The sequence below is a fragment of the Diabrotica undecimpunctata genome, chromosome 4, assembly GCF_040954645.1.
Source record: "Diabrotica undecimpunctata isolate CICGRU chromosome 4, icDiaUnde3, whole genome shotgun sequence".
Taxonomy (NCBI): Eukaryota; Metazoa; Arthropoda; class Insecta; order Coleoptera; family Chrysomelidae; genus Diabrotica; species Diabrotica undecimpunctata.
This window is the reverse complement of record NC_092806.1, coordinates 134,532,202-134,550,742: the sequence shown is the minus strand read 5'-3', so window position 1 is coordinate 134,550,742 and position 18,541 is coordinate 134,532,202. Positions and strand designations below refer to the sequence as shown.

Sequence of the window (18,541 nt, the reverse complement as noted above, 5' to 3'; positions counted from 1 at the left end):
TATATACCAGTTCTCTTTGTTCTCATTTGGTTTATATGATCGTTCCATTCTACTCTTCTATTTCTTACCCAGTTCTTGATGTTCTCGCCCTTGCATCTACGTCGTATGTCGTATATTTGTACTTCTGGCTTTGTACTAGCTCTCTCTGTTAATAAATCCAAATGCGATAATGTTTAGTATTTATCTATTTTTTAACAAACACTAAAGCAGAAAATTAATGACCATATTCACAGGTAACAATTAAAACATCAAAGCAACAGGAGAACCCACTTACTGGCCGTCCGGTCCCGCGAAAATACCAGACGCAATCGATTTCTTCATCGTAAAAGGTCATCATCATCATCATATAACGGGGGTCCTACGGCGATTGCCGCTTCCCGCATTTCAGCCTCCATCTTTTCCTATCTCTCCAATCTCCCTCTTCTAAGCCTCTAGATTGCATTGTTTTTGTAATTTCTCTTCTCCAGGAATTTGGTGGTCTTCCCCTTTTTCTTCTTTCTGGCGGAACATACATTAAGGCTTTCTTTGGCCACCGCTCCTCCTCCATTCTCATCACGTGACCATACCATTGTAATTGCCTTCCTTGTATTCTATCTGAAAGAGTATCTCTAATTCCTGCACGGTTTCGTATTTCCTCATTCCTGATTCTTTCCATTCTCGATACTCGACATGACCTTCTAAGATAATCCATTTCCACAACGTCTACTTTATCTCGTTCATTCTTTGTCATCGTCCAACATTCGGCACCATATGTGGTAATTGGTTCTACAATTGCTCTGTATACGCGAAGTTTGGTATGCATCTTTATTTTATTAGACCACAGTAATGAATTCAGTATTCGGATGCATTTTTTTCCTTGGGTTATTCGGTTTTGTACATCTATCTTAACTCTGCCATCTGCTGATATGATGCTTCCTAGATATTTATACTGGTTGCAGCCTTTTATGACTGCGTTTTCAAGCCTCAGATCTGTGGTATTTCCTCCAATTTTTAAATATTCTGTTTTGCTTATGTTTACAGTAAGCCCCCATTTGGCATATTCCTCAAATAATTTTCGATTCATATAATTTATATCTTCCTCATCGGTTGCAACCACCACCTGATCATCTGCAAACAACAATGTATACAGAGTTTCTTGTCCCACTTCGATGCCCATAAATCTACATTTATTTCTCCAATTCCTCAATGCTTCTTGGACGTATATTTTAAAGAGTGTCGGTGATAAACAGCATCCTTGCTTTAGGCCTTTAGTGACTTTAAATTCATTTGAGGTTCTGGTTCCAATTTTTACACAACTAACTGCATTTTCGTACAATTTATATATCGCTCGGATATACGTCGAATCCAATCCGGACCTTTTGAGGACCTCAAACATTTTCTTTAACGGGACACTATCATATGCTTTCTCAAGGTCTATAAATACCAAATGGGTCTCTCTACTTCTTTCGACACGCTTTTCAATTATTTGTCGTAGGATAAATATATTATCAAGGCAGGATCTCCCGGTACGAAAGCCGCTTTGTTCTTCAATATCTTGTATCTGTCTTTCAACCCTCTTCTTTAATATTCTGCCGTACAACCGGCCCACAGAGCTCGTCACACTAATACCTCTATAATTGGAACAGTCTCTTTTATTCCCTCTCTTATATATGGAGCTTATATAAGATTTATTCCAATCTCTAGGAATTTCCTGGTCTTCACACATACATTTATTGAAAAGGTCTACTATTAATTCTAAAAGTGCAGTCGGCCCATATTTAACCAGCTCTATGGGAATGTCTCCAGGCCCTGCGGCTTTTCCGTTTTTAACCTCTTTTAAGGTTTCCTTCAATTCAGATAATGTTATTATAGGGATTTCCTGTCTTTCGTCTCTGTTGTCTATTAATTCCCTTATCTTTTCCCATCTGTACTCTACTCTATCCTCTTTCAGCAGTTTCGTATACTATTGTTCCCATTCATTTAACTTTATGAGAGAAATGTTGTCTTCATTTTTCTCATTTTTCCTAAACTGTTTTAATGTTTTCCAAGCTTGCGCCACTTTTGTTCCACCCATAAATCTGTCCAGTTCATCACACTTAGCCTCCCAGTTTATATTTTTCGCCTTATCCACGTCTTGTTTAACTTCTCTATTCCATTTAGCCTATATTTCTCTGTCTTGAGGATCTTTGGATTGAAGCCATATGTGATATGCTTGTTTTTTCTTGAGAACTTTTTCTTCTAGTTCCGTTGACAACCATTCAGGTTTTCCTTTTTTCCGATTTTCAACTTTGCCCAGTGCTTCATTTGCCGCTTCATGAATATATTTTTTAATTACCTCATACAGACTTTCAGGGTCTAAGTCCTTTGTTTCTATATTTTTTATTTTCTGAGCTATTCTAATTTTATATAAGAACTTTGTCAAATCTTGTTTAAAGCTTTCCGGGTTATATTTTATGTTTTCTATGGTTGTTCCTATGTCTGTTACTTCATCATTTTTGTGACTTGATTGTTCTCTCTTAAATGTCACCATTACTTTTGCAATAATCATATGGTGGTCACTTCCACATTCTGGCCCTCTAAACACCTTCACGTCCTTCGTTTTTAGTTTAGAATCTTTACGATGAATGAAATAGTCAATTATTGATTTTAAATTCCTGGTAGGCTGCGTCCATGTAAAAGGTATTTACCCAAATTACCTAAAAATAGAAATAATTCAGAGTATAAACGAAAGCATAATCTGATTCGAAGAAAAATCAGGGAAGCCAAAGAGTTATGGATGCGAGCAAAATGTGAGGAATTAGAAGAATTGCAACGAAAACATGACGAATTTAACACACATAAGAAAATAAAAGAAGTTACAGTACACAAAAGAAATACACCCATAACATTAACGAATAATGAAGGTCATGCACTATCCCTAGAAGACGAAGTAATTGGGGAATGGGAAAACTACATTAAAGCATTATTTAAGGATGATCGAGGATCACTACCTAACTTAAGTGCAAATACAGGATCATCAATCTTAAACGCTGAAGTGGAAAAAGCCATATACCAAGCCAAAAACAACAAAGCCAGTGGACCAGATCAAATATACAGCGAATGGCTAAAATTACTCTCAAATGACAATATAAAAGAACTCACTGTACTTTTCAATCAAATATATGATACCAGTCAAATTCCATCGGACTGGCTAATAAAATCGATCTTTATTCCTCTACCTAAGAAACCAAATGTTTAGAAATGTAGCGATTGTAGACTCATTAGTTTAATGAGCCATGCCGTTAAAATACTGTTGCATATTCTTCTAAACCGAATTCACAACAAGTGCAAAGAAATAATTAGTCAAGAGCAGTTCGGCTTCCGGAGATGCCTTGGAACTATAGAAGCACTATTTTCTATGCAAACACTCCTTCAACGATGTTGGAAGGTAAGAAAACCCGTATATATGTGCTTCATTGATTTTGAAAAGGCATTTGATCGCGTTCAGCATACCAGACTAATTACCGCCTTGCAGAGCATCCAACTAGATGAGAAAGACATCAAACTTATTGCCAAACTTTACTGGAACCAAACAGCCATTATTAATACCAACAACAGAGAATCAAAGCCAATCAGTATTGAACGAGGCGTAAGACAAGACTATATACTATCTCCCACCCTCTTTAACGTGTATTCTGAGAATCTATTTAGGGAAGCTTTAAAAGATCAAAAAGGAATTATCATAGGAGGAGAAATAATTAACAATATACGGTACGCCGACGATACTGTGATTCTAGCTGAAAACATCGACGATCTGCAGGAGCTAATCAATAGAGTTGACATGGAATGCACAAATTGGGGACTGTCGATAAATATCGATAAAACTAAATACATGGTGACCAGTAAAGTGGATATCGGCGCAACCCAACTGATATTAAACCAACAGCCGCTGCAGAGAGTTCAGAGATTCAAATACCTTGGATGTTGGATTACCCAAAATCTAGATCCATCCTTCGAAATTTGATGTAGAATTGAACAGGCAAGAAACTCATATCAAAAATTCAAGCCTCTATTATCCAATAACTCATTAAATTTGGAAATCCGTGAAAAGTTTACAAGATGTTACGTGTGGTCTGTACTTTTGTATGGATGTTAAACTTGGACTTTAAACGCCGATATCATGAATAAAATCGAGTCGTTTAAGATGTGGTTGTATCGAAGGATACTAAAAATTCCATGGACTAGCAGAACTAGAAACGAAGAAGTTCTTCGAAGAATGGGACATCAACGAACTCTATTAAATATTATTAAGAGGCGTAAACTAGAATATCTTGGACATATAATCAGAGGACCAAGATATGAGTTCCTTCGGCTAATTCTCAACGGTAAAATCAAAGGAAAGAAATGGATAGGACGGAAGAAACTCTCTTGGTTGAGGAATTGGCGGCAGTGGACAGGTTTGACAGCGGACCAATTGCTACACGTAGCGCAAGACCGAGATCAGTATAAAAATATTATAAGCATGGTAGTCGCCGACGTTCCGTAGGGATATGGCACTCTAAGAAGAAGACCTAAAAATTTAAAGCAGATATGATCTTTCATCTGATTTCATTATAACATAAACGCTAAAGTTGCAGGAAAATACTAAGAAAAACACTTATGTAACCTAAACACCAATTGGGAGCTATTCCGACAAAAACTTGATGAATATATATAACTAAACGTTCCACTTAAGACACCACACAACATTGAAGAAGCCATCGCAAATCTTCTTCTTCTTCTTGAAGTGCCTATCCGTTCCGGATGTTGGCGATCATCACGGCTATCTTTACTTTATTTATTGCAGCGCGGAACAGTTCAGTGGTAGTCGTGTTATACCACTTTCGTAAATTTTGGAGCCAGGAAATGCGTCTTCTTCCCGGTCCTCTCTTACCATTTACTTTCCCTTAGAGAATCAGCTGAAGAAGGCCGTAACGTTCTGGATTTCTCATTACATGTCCTAGATATTCCAACTTTTTAGTTTTGACGGTCATGAGAATTTCACATTCTTTCCCCATTCTACGCAGGACCTCCACATTAGTAACTCTGTCAACCCAGGATATACGTAAGATGCGCCTATAACACCACATTTCGAAAGCTTCGAGCCGATTCATAGATGCAACAGTCAGTGTCCATGCTTCCATTCCGTAGAGCAGAACTGTGAATATGTAGCAGTTCAATAGACGGCATTTTGTTTTTAATGATATGTCTCGACTGTTGAAAATGGTTCTCATTCTAACGAATGCTGCTTTTGCTTTTATTATTCGCTGTTTAATTTCTGTTGAGTGGTCCCATTGGCTATTTAAATTGGTGCCTAGATATGTATATTGCTCGACTCTTTCGATATTCTGTTGGTTGATTGTAAGTTGAGCGTTTAGTATTGGTTTTTTACTAATTGTCATAAATTTGGTTTTCTTTATGTTAAGAGCTAGTCCGTATCTGTTGCTGACTTCTGTTATGCGATTTGTTAATATCTGTAAGTCATTCAGATTATCGGCAAAAACTATAGTGTCATCTGCATATCTAATCTTATTCAACCATTCACCGTTTATTAGTATTCCTTTCGCACAACCGTCTAAAGCTTCCTTAAATACCCATTCAGAATAAATGTTGAACAACAATGGAGACAAAATACAGCCCTGTCGTACTCCACGTTCTATTGCAATTTTATCAGTTAACTGGTCTTCTATTTTGATTTTGGCCGTTTGATTGTAGTAAATGTTTCTGATAATTCTAAGATCTTTGTTGTCAATTCCAATTTCTTGCATTAGAGTCATTAATTCGCAAATCTAACAAAAGAAATTCAAACAGCGTTTCATTCTACTCTTCTATTTCTTACCCAGTTCTTGATGTTTTCCCCCTTGCATCTACGTCATATATCTGTCCTTCTAGCTTTGTCCTAGCTCTCTCTGATAATAAATCCAAATGTGATAATCCATTTATTTTAACAATAATAAGCAGCGTCTGAATTAAAAAGACTATTACACACAATAAGAAATCAGAACATAAAAAGCACCTTAAAAAACTAACACCTACAGGAATTAGTTATATGGCGATTTAAAATGACAGAAAAACTGTTTAAAGTCTTTCCCTACAATTTTTTGAAAATTATCTATTACACATACATTCTCCTGATAACAACAAACACAACAAAAAAATAATTATCTAATTTTGTGAAGTCGTTCTGAAGTGATGCTGGTACATTTCGGCGATTCATTTCTATTAATATAGAGTTAAGTTATGTCTTAGCGCAAATATGAATATTAAACTATTAATCATAAGTTATCTATCACACATATTAAAAATTTCGGTTTGCTGAATGTATTCAAAATAAATAATTTTGTTTTAGCAATCTCTGGCTGATATTTTACCATTTACTTTTATATTAAATACTGAACCTAGTGACAAAATATTTGCGGAGGGTACAAGCAGGATAGAAAAATCTATTCCTTACTCTCATGGATGTGGAACTGACAATATTTGCCAAACACAAATATTGGTTGACGTATTCTCTGACACGTAAGTATTCATTTGACTAGGTGTGTTTATATATTTACTTTTACTAAACGAAGATAAAAATATTAATCTAAAGACATTCATAATAATAATAACCAAGGAACTATCGCGCTATATCTACGTGGGTAGTCCCAGAAGTACACGATTCAACAACAAAACCACAATTATTTTAGAAAAAATTGTATTTCTTTTAATAACTATACCGGCATTGCAGTTACGAAAGTAAAAGCCAAAAACGGGTTTTAAAAAAATTCTTTTTCGTAACAAAATTTATTTATTAGAAACGTACAAGTATGTTAACAACTAAAAAACTAAAAGCTTTTAATCTAATTAAACACTGGTATAGTATTTTTCATATAAAAATGCGTGCACGTCGTTCAATATTTACGACGTCAGAACCCCACAGCGTTGCCAAAACTTCAGAATAGTTAGTAAGTGAGGAATTTTTAAAATGTCAACTAAAATACATAAGAAAACATTTTAATACAAAATTAAATATTCTAAATTTTTAACTTTAGCATTAATAATAAAAACGTCCCGCCATTATTTCTTGTTCAAAATAATCTATCTTATATGAAAGCTTATCAGCTTTTTACAGACTTTAGTTGTTTTGGCATAGCACAATCACAATACACAACAATAATTACTTTTTAACGCTATTAATCTAAATTTAATATGTATTTATAAATACAATTTATTAATATATAATATATTATGATCAAATTGTGTAAGAAATCTAAACATAAACACAATTCTTAGTCTAAAAAAGCGGCAACACTTTAAAAAATTTTACCACACGCTGAACTGTCAAAAAATTTGAAGTATTCCCGTATCAGTTGCGTACAATTGTCTAATATATTTAATTTAAATTATTATTTTGTGGAATATTAGACTTAAAGAGTTAGTTCATAAAATTTATATTATTAATAATAACAAATGTTTTTGGTTATTTAATCAATATAATTCTAAAATTCCCATTATAATAATGATTACATTTTTTTGATTATTATACCATGTTGACGCCTATGAAAGATCGAGCAGTTCCGTATGGATTTCGTATTATTAGCTGTGTTAGGAGAATTTGAACTCTAACGTTGACGTTCTGGAAATTTTAAATATAAGTGACGTCACTTCATATAAATTGTGACGTGCACGCATTTTTATATGAAAAATACTATATATATAGTCATTCTATATGTCGTCACACATTAGATAATCCAGGAACGTAACTCCTTCGCCCTTAAAAAGAAGCATATCCTTGGAGTGTGCTTCTTCACACAATAAATCCTTGGGTTTCTTCTTTTCTTTTTTCTTCTTGTTTTCTTTCTTCTTGTCTTCTTTGACGCACAGTTTTACAATATTTAGTTAAATAATATGAAATTAAAATAAAAATTATTATATATATACAGATTGTCCAAAACTTGTTTGTTTAAAATAAATTGAATCATTGTGTTTTAAATTATACTTTTGTGTTTCTAACTTTTCTGAAATATCTTTAGTCTTTCTAAGGTTAATTGTATTAATAATAATTGGTGAAAAATTTGAACTTTTATTTTGAAAAATATTAATAAAAGGAATAATTTTTGAAAGATTTATATGAGCAAAGTGACTTTTACTAATTTTATCTGTTTGGAAGACTCCATTCTTGATTTTCATTCGGGAACTGATTCTAAAACGTAGCTTTCATGGAACTGTAACTATCCATTTTCCGTTGCTGATTCTTGTAGATTCTATTTTCTTTATCTTTACTTTGAAATGTTCACATGAAAAAGTATTTTTCTTGAAATTTCTTAATTGGACTGCACAAGGGGCTTCTTCGGTTATCGTTAGTTTATCACTTCCTTTACATATTTACCCTTTTGAGTTTATTTCTGTGCATATATTTTTAATGAAGATATAGCTCAATTCATTAAGTGCAAGGAAAGTTTTGTAAAGTAAATAAATAAGATAATTTAAGTTGTTTATAGAAGTAGGTAGTACAATTTGAGAGCTTGGTTTAACTGCACTTCTGCTGACCTCCTTAGAGCAGCAGTATCGAAAGTTCGAATTGCCATGATGGTTGCCAATCTTCTTAGAGGAGATGGCACATAAAGAAGAAGAAGTGCAGTATGCACAGTAAATTGCTCAGGAATTATATAGTTCAAAAAAAGTTGTCTTGCGAGGTCAGGTCTAAAAAAGCTTTGTTCTGATCCTGTATCTATTAAAAATGTAGCATTCATTTCTGGAATTATTATCTTAGGTAATTTATCATATTTTTTAATAGCATTAAAATTTATGTGGCTGTACTTTTTAAGGCTTGGACTAGAAAATGTATATCAATATATATTCTCCTTTTATTTTCATTAAATCTTCTTAAATTATTATTATATGTTCCTTTATTACCATTACATCTTTCTTTTCTTACATTATTACTCGTTATTTTATAATTAAATAAATTATTTGGAGAACGTCTATCATTTCTAAAGTTACCTCGTAAAATAAAGTGATTGGAACTTGTATCCATTGCCTCAGGTCGCGTTAAATTTCTGCTTTAATTTTGGGTAGGAATACATGGCTGATATCTAGGTATATTTGAAAATTGTCTTCAAAATTTGTTTACCATTATTATTATTAAAACAATTGTTCGTCAAGCTACATTTAATTGGTCATTAGACATATTTATTTTTAAACAAAGAATACTTTTAGCATCCTGGATTCTTAAACCAAAATTTTGTGCATTTTCGTTTCTTTCTGGTTTCATTGAAATTATATCTTGTATTAAACAATCAATCGATCTTTGGTCAAAAAATGTTACTAATAGAAAATCTTTAACTTTTGCCCGAGAATCAAGTTTTGTTCTTGATGCAATACGATCTGCTGCTCTGTCAGTTAATTTACTTAAAACAGTATCGAAAAGATATTTACAGGATTATTTGCATCTCTATTGATATGATTATTCAAAAAATTTTTACATGATGTAATAAATCTATTTAATTGTTTCGAATTGCCATTAAAAGTAGGAATATTATCTGCTTGATACTTAATTAATTGAAAATTAGGTTAAGTCATCTCTTTAAAAGTTAAATTTACTAAATGACCTAAAATGTCTTCCACAGAGAATCAAAAAATATATAATAAATAGGTAAAATATGGATATTGGTAAAATAGGAACCACTTACATGAATATTTTCATTTTCTATAGAATTCAGACTATTTTTGTTCTTCCGTCTGCACCAATAAGATTTTTGACGATGCTGGTTCTTTCTCCCTGGTCTTGGCTTTTCCAATGGGTTGTGGACAATGTTTGTTCCTAGCTCTGGACGTTTGGCTGTTACCGTACCGAAATGTGGATTTTTTTCTTTAATCTTTAAAAAGAAAAATGGCACACGAAATTCGGCTAGGTTAACACGAACATTGTACAATTTTGAAAAATCCGAATGACTGCGCCAGTTACGAAAGTCAAAGCCTAAAACGGGGTTTTAAAAAAATATTTTTCGTAACAAAATTAGGAACGTACAAGTATGGTAACAACCACGAAACTAAAAGCTCTTAATCTAATTAAACATTGGTATATACATTCTATATCTCGTCACACATTACCCAGAGACGTAACTTTGCGTTAACCTTGAAGATCTGTTGTACCACTACCAAACTAATAATTGTTATTCTAGTAAGATCAGCAAAAACAAAAGTTATAAAATTTCTTCTCCGAAAAAAAGAACTATTTCAAAACTTGCTTTATTTTAAAAGTTTGCTTCATAACTCTCTTTCTCCAAATAAAAAGCCGATTATTTAATTATTGTCAAAAGTTGGATTTCGTTCATTATGAAATGCTAATTTCTATGGTTAAATTCTATAATATGAAACTTAAATCCGTGAGCTAACTGTAATGATTTGTTTTTAACAAGTTTCCGATGTTTAAATCGATGATTTGGTTTTTCTCACCCTACGTGGAGGGGTTTTGAGGCGGAAGCCCGGGGGTATGGGTGACAAACTTTTTTGCATCTTTTTTGCGGTTTCAAAATTGACATTTTCATCAAAATTTAGTTCTTCCAGTTTTTAGAACTCAAATCTCTGACGACAAACTGTTTGCATCTACAAATATAAATCAGATGTGATAATCAAATAGTAAATATAATTTTAGAATATCAAAAATTATTGATGTCGTTATAATATATAAAAATAACTTTTAAATTATTTATAGGTTACATAAGTTTTTTTCTATTAACTATGCAACCCAGTAATACACAACTACAAAATCTGTGGCGTAAATGCAAAAACTATAGTGTATTTTTATGTATGAGAGAGTAATAAAACAATAAATTATGTATGCAAATCCCTAAACTGTTGATACGGGTGACTCAATGAAAAACAGTTATTTGTCAACAAGTTTACAGAAGTATATAGGAAAACAATTTTAAATTGAGTATGACCACCAGGTATAAAGGTTGGAGCAGAATAGAATACAATAGTTGTGAGGATTACTAATCCCTAAATAAGGTTGCCAGTGTCGGAGTGATGGAGGTTAACAGGTACTAATGAATTTGCAAGAAATGTAAGATGTTTATTTTATTGGTTATATATAACCAATAAAAGTTTAATAAGTACCTACCTATTTGCAAAATAAAGTTTAATTCTTTAGATAAAATAAAACGTTTTATTTTATCTATTTGCAAAATAAAGTTTAATTCTTTGCCTATTTGCAAAATAAAGTTTACTTCTTTAGATAAAATAAAACGTTTTATTTTATCTGAAATGAGTGCATTCCACGAAGTAAGGGTTTCAACAATCAAACATTTAATTCTTTAATTCCAGGAATCTACGACAGTAATTGACTAGATAATTACCTTCTAAACTTATTCCACAGAAAATGTGATAGTGGGTTTTTCCATTTTGTATATAGGAAGGTCCAAGTGGCGTATTCAAAATTCTTAACAGTTCACTAAAAGTAGGTACTTCAGTTGCAAGGTGCAGTTTATTGTGTATACTAGTGTTATGGAAAATTTGGAAGTGCCGTGTAAACGCCGAAAAATTGGTCCTCTAACAGTTAATGAAAAAACATTAATATTTAATTGTTTTAAATCATTTACAGACAAACGTTTATGTGAAAGTGTTGATGAGACCGTTGAGTTAGTTAGCAGTACACTTGGTGTTGGGAAATCTACGATTTACAGAGTTATTAAAGAAGAGAAATGTGGTAGTTTTCAAATGCCACGTAATGCTCCAGGGAAACCAAAATTTCAAATAGAATATCATTTTAAAGAAGGACTTCGACGCAAAGTGCATGAATTCTTCTTTAGACAAGAATTTCCAACATTGGATAAAGTTCTTGTCTCAGTTCGAGATGATAAGGATTACCCAGAAATGAGTCGAAGTACGTTATGACAACTTTTCAAAGAAATAGGCTTCCGCTGGAAAAAGAATCCCAGAAAGTCCCAGAAATCCCTATTTTATTAGAAAGAAGCGATATTGTCATATGGAGAAGACATTTTCTAAGAACCATAAAGGAAATGAGAAACCAAAAAAGAAAAATATTTTACCTTGATGAAACATGGATCAACGAGGGTCATACACCAAATAAATTTTGGCAGGATGAAACTGTTACAAGTCAAAGGCACGATTTTGTAAATAACTTATCTACTGGTTTAAACCCACCATCAGGAAAGGGACGCAGGCTGATAATAGTACACATTGGCAGTTCAGACGGTTTTGTTGAAGGTGGTTTATTAACTTTTGAATCAACTCGTACCGGTGACTACCATGAAGACATGAACGCTGATGTCTTTCAAGAATGGTTCGAACAAATGATAGATCTTCTTCCTAAGAACTGTGTAATAGTAATGGATAATGCAAGTTATCACTCCAGACTTATAGAAGGACTGCCCACAACCAAGTGGTTAAAAAAAGACTTGCAGAATTGGCTGAGTTCAAAAAATATTACGTACCATCCCGGATCTATAAGAAAGGAACTTTATTCGTTGTGTGCCCTTCATAAAGAAAAATTTAAAAAATACGAAATTGATGAAATTGCCAAAAATCGTGGAATGACAGTACTTAGATCAGCACCATATCATTGTGAATTAAACCCGATTGAACTGGTATGGGCACAGATAAAGAGTGAAGTTTCAAGAAAAAATACCACTTTTAAAATTCATGATGTTAAACAGTTGTTTTTGGAGGCTGTAAATAATGTAAAACCTGAAAACTGGGAAAAGGCAGTAAATCACACTATTAAAGAAGAGGAAAAAATGTGGAAGCTGGACAATATTACTGATTAAATGATCGAGCCAGTTATTATAAATCTTGGTTCTGAAAGTTCATATTCTGAATCTGATTTGGATTTGTAACAAGTGGCTGTAAGTTTTATATTAATATTTTTATTCATCTATTTAACATACCTTAGACGGTTTTAAATTTTTTTTTTCTCTTTTGTAATTTTTAAAAATTAAAAAAAATGTGAATTTTTTAAAACCCTTTTTAATGTAGGCCAGTCAGTTCTAATATAGTGTGTGATAAAAGAGGTCACTTTTGTTTACATACACATAACACTTTATAACACTGAAATAATTGATTTATTTTTTACAATTATTCAAAGTAATTTTTCAATTAATCTTGAGCACGCCCATGGAGTGGTCGGAGCTACCAGTTAAAATTATGCTAATTACTCTCTCGTTCATAAAAATAAACTATAGCATAAGAGCTTTTAATGCAATTTATGAATAAATAAAAATATTGTCATTTTGCAGAAGGAACATTATTTTGGGTTTAACTAAATCATTTAGTGTTAACGTTAAAGCCGAAAATGTTGGCGAACCCGGATATCAGTGCAATATTTATATGGAAGTACCTAAAGAACTTGAGCTTAGCGACGAAAGAAAATGTACTTCAGAAAACTCAACGTATATTTGTCCATTCGTTTCGAGACTTTTGGATTCAACAGAGAAAAAGGTAAATATTTTACTAATAATTAGAACAAAATTACTATATGGAAGTCATAATAAGTTGTTTATTTAGTTCTTAAGGAAAAAATGCATTCTTCTTTTTATTGCAAAAGCTAAATGCACGGGAAATTATAAACGTTTAAAATTAAATGGTACTTTCGTTGGTATCATCAGTATACGCAAAATTAAGACATCCTCTTCTTTGTATTTTCCCTTGATGATGGTTAATGTCAATGCTCCAATGTCATTAATTATTAGCCTTTTTACAATCATTCGCTTACTTTTAATTGTAAATTGTTAGGTAGTAGTCCAGTCAATTATAACAAATTCAAAAACTCTCTAGGATAGTTGACTACGTCATCTTGATTTACAACTGTGCCAACTGATTTAAACTAAAACAACTTTTCTGGAAAAAAATTCAGAATGCTCGTATTCAAATCATTGACATATATGTGATTTCTGCCTTCAATATTGCTTATCCAATTATAATTTTTGAACTGGTGAGCAATGTCCAGAAAAACACGCTGAATATCCTCGACCCAGCATATTAATAATAAATTTAATTAAAAATTACATTGAGAAGGTAAAATGGCAATTGTAAACGTTACTGTGTGAAAATTTCAGAGTGAGAGAAAGCTTATTAGAGAGACAGGCGACCGGCTTTGTTCTCATCCCTACTACGTGCTCTTTACTGAGCGAGAAGTGACATTGGTGGACGCCTGGTAGGGATAACTAAACTAGTGATAATTGATCAGTTATAGACCAGGGTTAAAATGATTAAATTTTCAATATCGTTATTAAAACATAGTGGTTAGTGATAGAAGAATAAAAATTAAGAGTTTAATTAATGTATTAATTATTAAACTAAGTATTGTTTAATGCCACATTTAAAAAAAAAAGTGGGGAAAAGAAATAAAATAAGACTTACTTACAATCAATCGGAATTGCTTATAAAGAGGAAGAAGAAGAATAAATCTTCCACGCAGTAATCGATTACCGTTATTTCCGATTGGAAAATTGTAAGTTCATTACCTTTTAGTAACTCTATTGTTAACAATTTGAAACGTTTCTGAAGGTTCATTTTATATAAAGACCGTTATTGCTTGATATGTTTCAAGGGGATGTAGAAGCTTATTAGGATGTTTGAAAATTGGCTACTGTTGATTGTGTTATAGGTTTGTTTAAAATTTATGAAGATAACTAGGTCAATGTCATGTTTTTAAGATTTTTTTTATAACTTGCTTTACGTAAGGAATGAATTTTCAACTTTCCTGGCTGAAAACCAATTCGATATTTCCTAACATATTTTTAACCAAAGGAATATCGCCTATTGGAAATAATTGCAAAGGTTTTGTACGGTGAATAAAAGGTAATGGTAAGAGGGTTATGCTGTGATAAATTTTATATTTCAGCTGATCTTTTTAAATTACTAATTAAATAACTGCTGGGAATTTTCTCTTTATTTCAATTCAACTTTTATAATTTAAAAAAAAATATTATTTATTTATATATGAAATCTTTTTCTAGATAAATTTTGATGTAAATAAAATTCATCCAACTACGCTGGATATTTCCATTTCCTTCGAAATAAAGTGCTTAGGAGAAAATATTGACAATAAAGACATGGTAGGGTTCGGTATTGTTGTACAAAATAATCCATATATTGAAGGGTAAGTATAACATACATTTTTCTTAGCTTATAATGGCAAGAAGACATAGTACTAGATAATACATAATGAGAATACAAAGTCGTATAAATATATTGACATAATCAATGCATATTTTTCTGTTTTTAGCAAATCTGATCCAGAAGACTTTGAATATAATGACGAAAACGCCGAAGAGGACAGCGATGTTATACTCCATCACACGTTTACACTCGGAAATTTTGGGCCATCTCCGGTAAAAACTGACGTGTATCTATTGATTCCTCAATTGGAGATAGACAATAAAGATTTGTTTCAATTAGTAGAAGCAAAGGTAATTGGTTATTTAAATCATAATTTATAATTTTTTTTTTTATTATAACTAATAAATTAACAATCAGAATAAAACAATGTATTCTATAAGTTAATGTGATGAGTTTAAGTCCTGCCCCTTGGTTCTGGCGTGATGTGGTCCCCTCCAGTGAGAGAATCACGGGTCCATGTTACTGATCTGTTGGCCAACGTCGCTTTAGTCTTCTGATAACTCGATGTTGAGGTATTGCGGAAATTAATGGATTGGAGTGTGTGTTCACTTTTTGAATGTATTGTAATTTCTTTTGCTGGTATACTTCTTTCACTGTTGAGATATTGAGATCCTCATAGATTCTTTGGTTGGTTACGTACCAGGGTGCATCAACAATTGCTCTTAAGATTTTTGATTGGCATCTTTCCATAATAGCATATAATTTATAATTGAAATTAGAATACTGCAATAAGAATTTATGATTGTTGATAGTAAAGACACACTGTACCGGTATTTTAGATCTACATCGTATTTGGTGTCAATTGTAGTTACATTCTATTTTTTACCCTTGTGTGTAATAAGTCAGGTTGCAAACCTGGTAGATAAACCTGATTCACGGATGGTGAATCAATTAAAGTTAACCGTTTTTAAAGGTTAGCTCTCGTTTTTGAGTAATTTCTATTAAAAGTTAAAGTTTTTAGGCTCATAGCACATTGTCTGGAAAATTTCTGAATACAAAATATCCCTAAAAATTTGTCATGTATGGACTAGAGGAGATTTTCGATGATTCTGGTATCTTTTCTTGCACTTACTGGAATTTTCTACAAATCTGGTCAATGAGTGAATATTTTTTGTCACCCATTCACCCAAGATTCCCATTTACTTATTACTAAAAAGAATTGATAGCATTACAACTAATAAGAATTGCTGAATGGAACGCAAATGGACTTCTAAAACATAGAACAGAAATCTAAATATTCTTATACTTATTCCATTAATAAAGTAGACATTTTATTAGTATATGAGTTGCAGTTATTCGCCAGTGCACAATTTAAAATTACCTTGCATAATGTCTGCAATACAGCAAATCCTGATGCAAAAAGAAACTCCAGAGGGGGAGTAGCAATTATAATTGGGAGTAATCTAAAACATCACGAACTACCGAAAAAGACTTCCTACAAGAAGATTCATTTTGCATGGAAATCAATTTTGGCCCACTATGCATTTTAGCAGTTAATTATCAACCTAACAAGAATGGATTTAAAACACTTTTTAGATCATTATAACCCAGGTTCTTAGTGAGTAGCGACTACAATTCAAAACACTAGAGCTGGGGCTCAAGTTTATCCCCCTCCCCCTGAAGAGATACAGTCCTATACGATGTGGTGAAAGAAAAGTTATTAAATTATCACTTAACCTACAAACTAACTTACTGGTCAACCGATCAAAATAGAATGCCCGATTTACTTGACTTTTTTATCTATAAAGGAATACCAAAGAATACCTGCACATAGAATCTAATAAAGACCTACCGTCAGATCATTTACCAATCATTACAGTAATAATGATAAATCTGTAAGAAAAATGTCCACCCCAAGACAAACGTATAAAACAGCAGACTGAAATATTTTTAAAGAAATCCTACAAGAAAAAATTCCACTAAAACAACCACCAGAAATAAAAATAGAAACAATCACAAAACAAATACACGAATCTGCATGGGAATCTAAAAAAACATAACTTTGAACAAAAAAGGTTCCATAAGGATTGTCGAACAATAATTGGAACAAAAATATTAGAAAAATGAAAATTTTGTAAAAAATGGCATCAAACCTTAAGACAAAGCAAATTGAACAGCATGTGTAGAGAAATAAAAGAACTACTAAAACAACATAGCAATATCAATTTTCAACATTATCTAGAAAATCTGACACCTAACCTAGATAGTGATTACTCATTATGGAAGGCTAGAAACGGAAATAATCTAAAGCGGCAACAAAATTAAATTCCACCTATCAGAATAGAAGATATAAAATGGTTAAAGACAGATCAGGAAAAAGCAGACACGTTCTTAAAACACTTCAAACAGAAATTTTAGCCGCTAGCAAACAAGGCAAATGAAGATGACAATATCTACGAAAGTTTAGACAGTCCTAATCAAATGAACTATCCACCCAAATGGGAAACTCCTAACGAAGTAAAAAGTCTAATAAAATCCTCAATAAAAAGAAGTCGCCTGGACATGATCTGATAACGGCCAACATATTTATTAAATATTCTTCCCACAAAAGAAATAGTAAGTCTAACACAAATAATAAACTCGATATTAAGAACAAGCTACTTTCCTGCACAATTTAAGTTAACAGAAATCATTACGATTTTAAATCCAGGAAAACCTGCACATGAATTTACATCATACCGACACATCAGCCTATTATCAGTTATGTCCAAAGTTGCAGAGAAAGTCATTGCAGCTAGACTGATTATTAAAATACAGAACAACAATATTATACCTAATTATCCGTTCAGTTTTCCACAAAAACAGGGCACAACTGAACAAGTACATGGGATGGTAGAAAAGATACAATCAGCTTTTCAAGAAAAGAGCTTTTGCACTGCCATTTTCCCGAATGTTTATCAAGTATTTGACAGGATCTGTCACCCAGGATTACTATTCAAAGTGAAGAAAGCAATATCTCAGCCGTTATACGCAATACTTAAATCATACCTCAAAGAAAGACTATTTTATGCAAGATACGAAGAAAGTGTATCTAACAGCCACAACATAAATGCAGGGGTCCCGCAAGGCAGTGTCTTGGCACCAATTCTCTACACAATGTTTACAGCTGATTTCCCGACTGGTGAAGAATCCACAATCGCACAATTCACAGATGAGACTTCAATTCTCGTCAAAAACCCAGATCTCTTACAAGCAGTTGAAATATTACAAACAACCATACATTTAACTGAAATATGGGCTAAGAAATGGAGACAAAGATCAACGAAGCAAAATCAGTTTACGTGGTATTTACTAAATGGCACAAAGAAACACTAAATATCCTAATGTAAAACAAGAACATTCCCAGAAAAGATACTGTAAAATTTCTTGGATTACACCTTGACAAAAGGCTAACATGAAGCACACACATCTTGATAAA

At 32.5% G+C, this 18,541-nt stretch overlaps 1 protein-coding gene across 1 annotated transcript in view; it reads left to right on the top strand.

Annotated features, from left to right (window-relative positions):
• The window catches only part of LOC140440075 (integrin alpha-PS5-like), a 77,151-nt gene that overhangs the window by 41,849 nt on the left and 16,761 nt on the right, over window positions 1-18,541 (top strand). Inside the window, exons 13-16 of the mRNA XM_072530343.1 lie at window positions 6,347-6,516; window positions 13,239-13,440; window positions 14,961-15,103; window positions 15,230-15,413. Coding sequence (XP_072386444.1) covers window positions 6,347-6,516; window positions 13,239-13,440; window positions 14,961-15,103; window positions 15,230-15,413 — 699 coding nt within the window. The remainder of the gene's footprint in view (window positions 1-6,346; window positions 6,517-13,238; window positions 13,441-14,960; window positions 15,104-15,229; window positions 15,414-18,541) is intronic.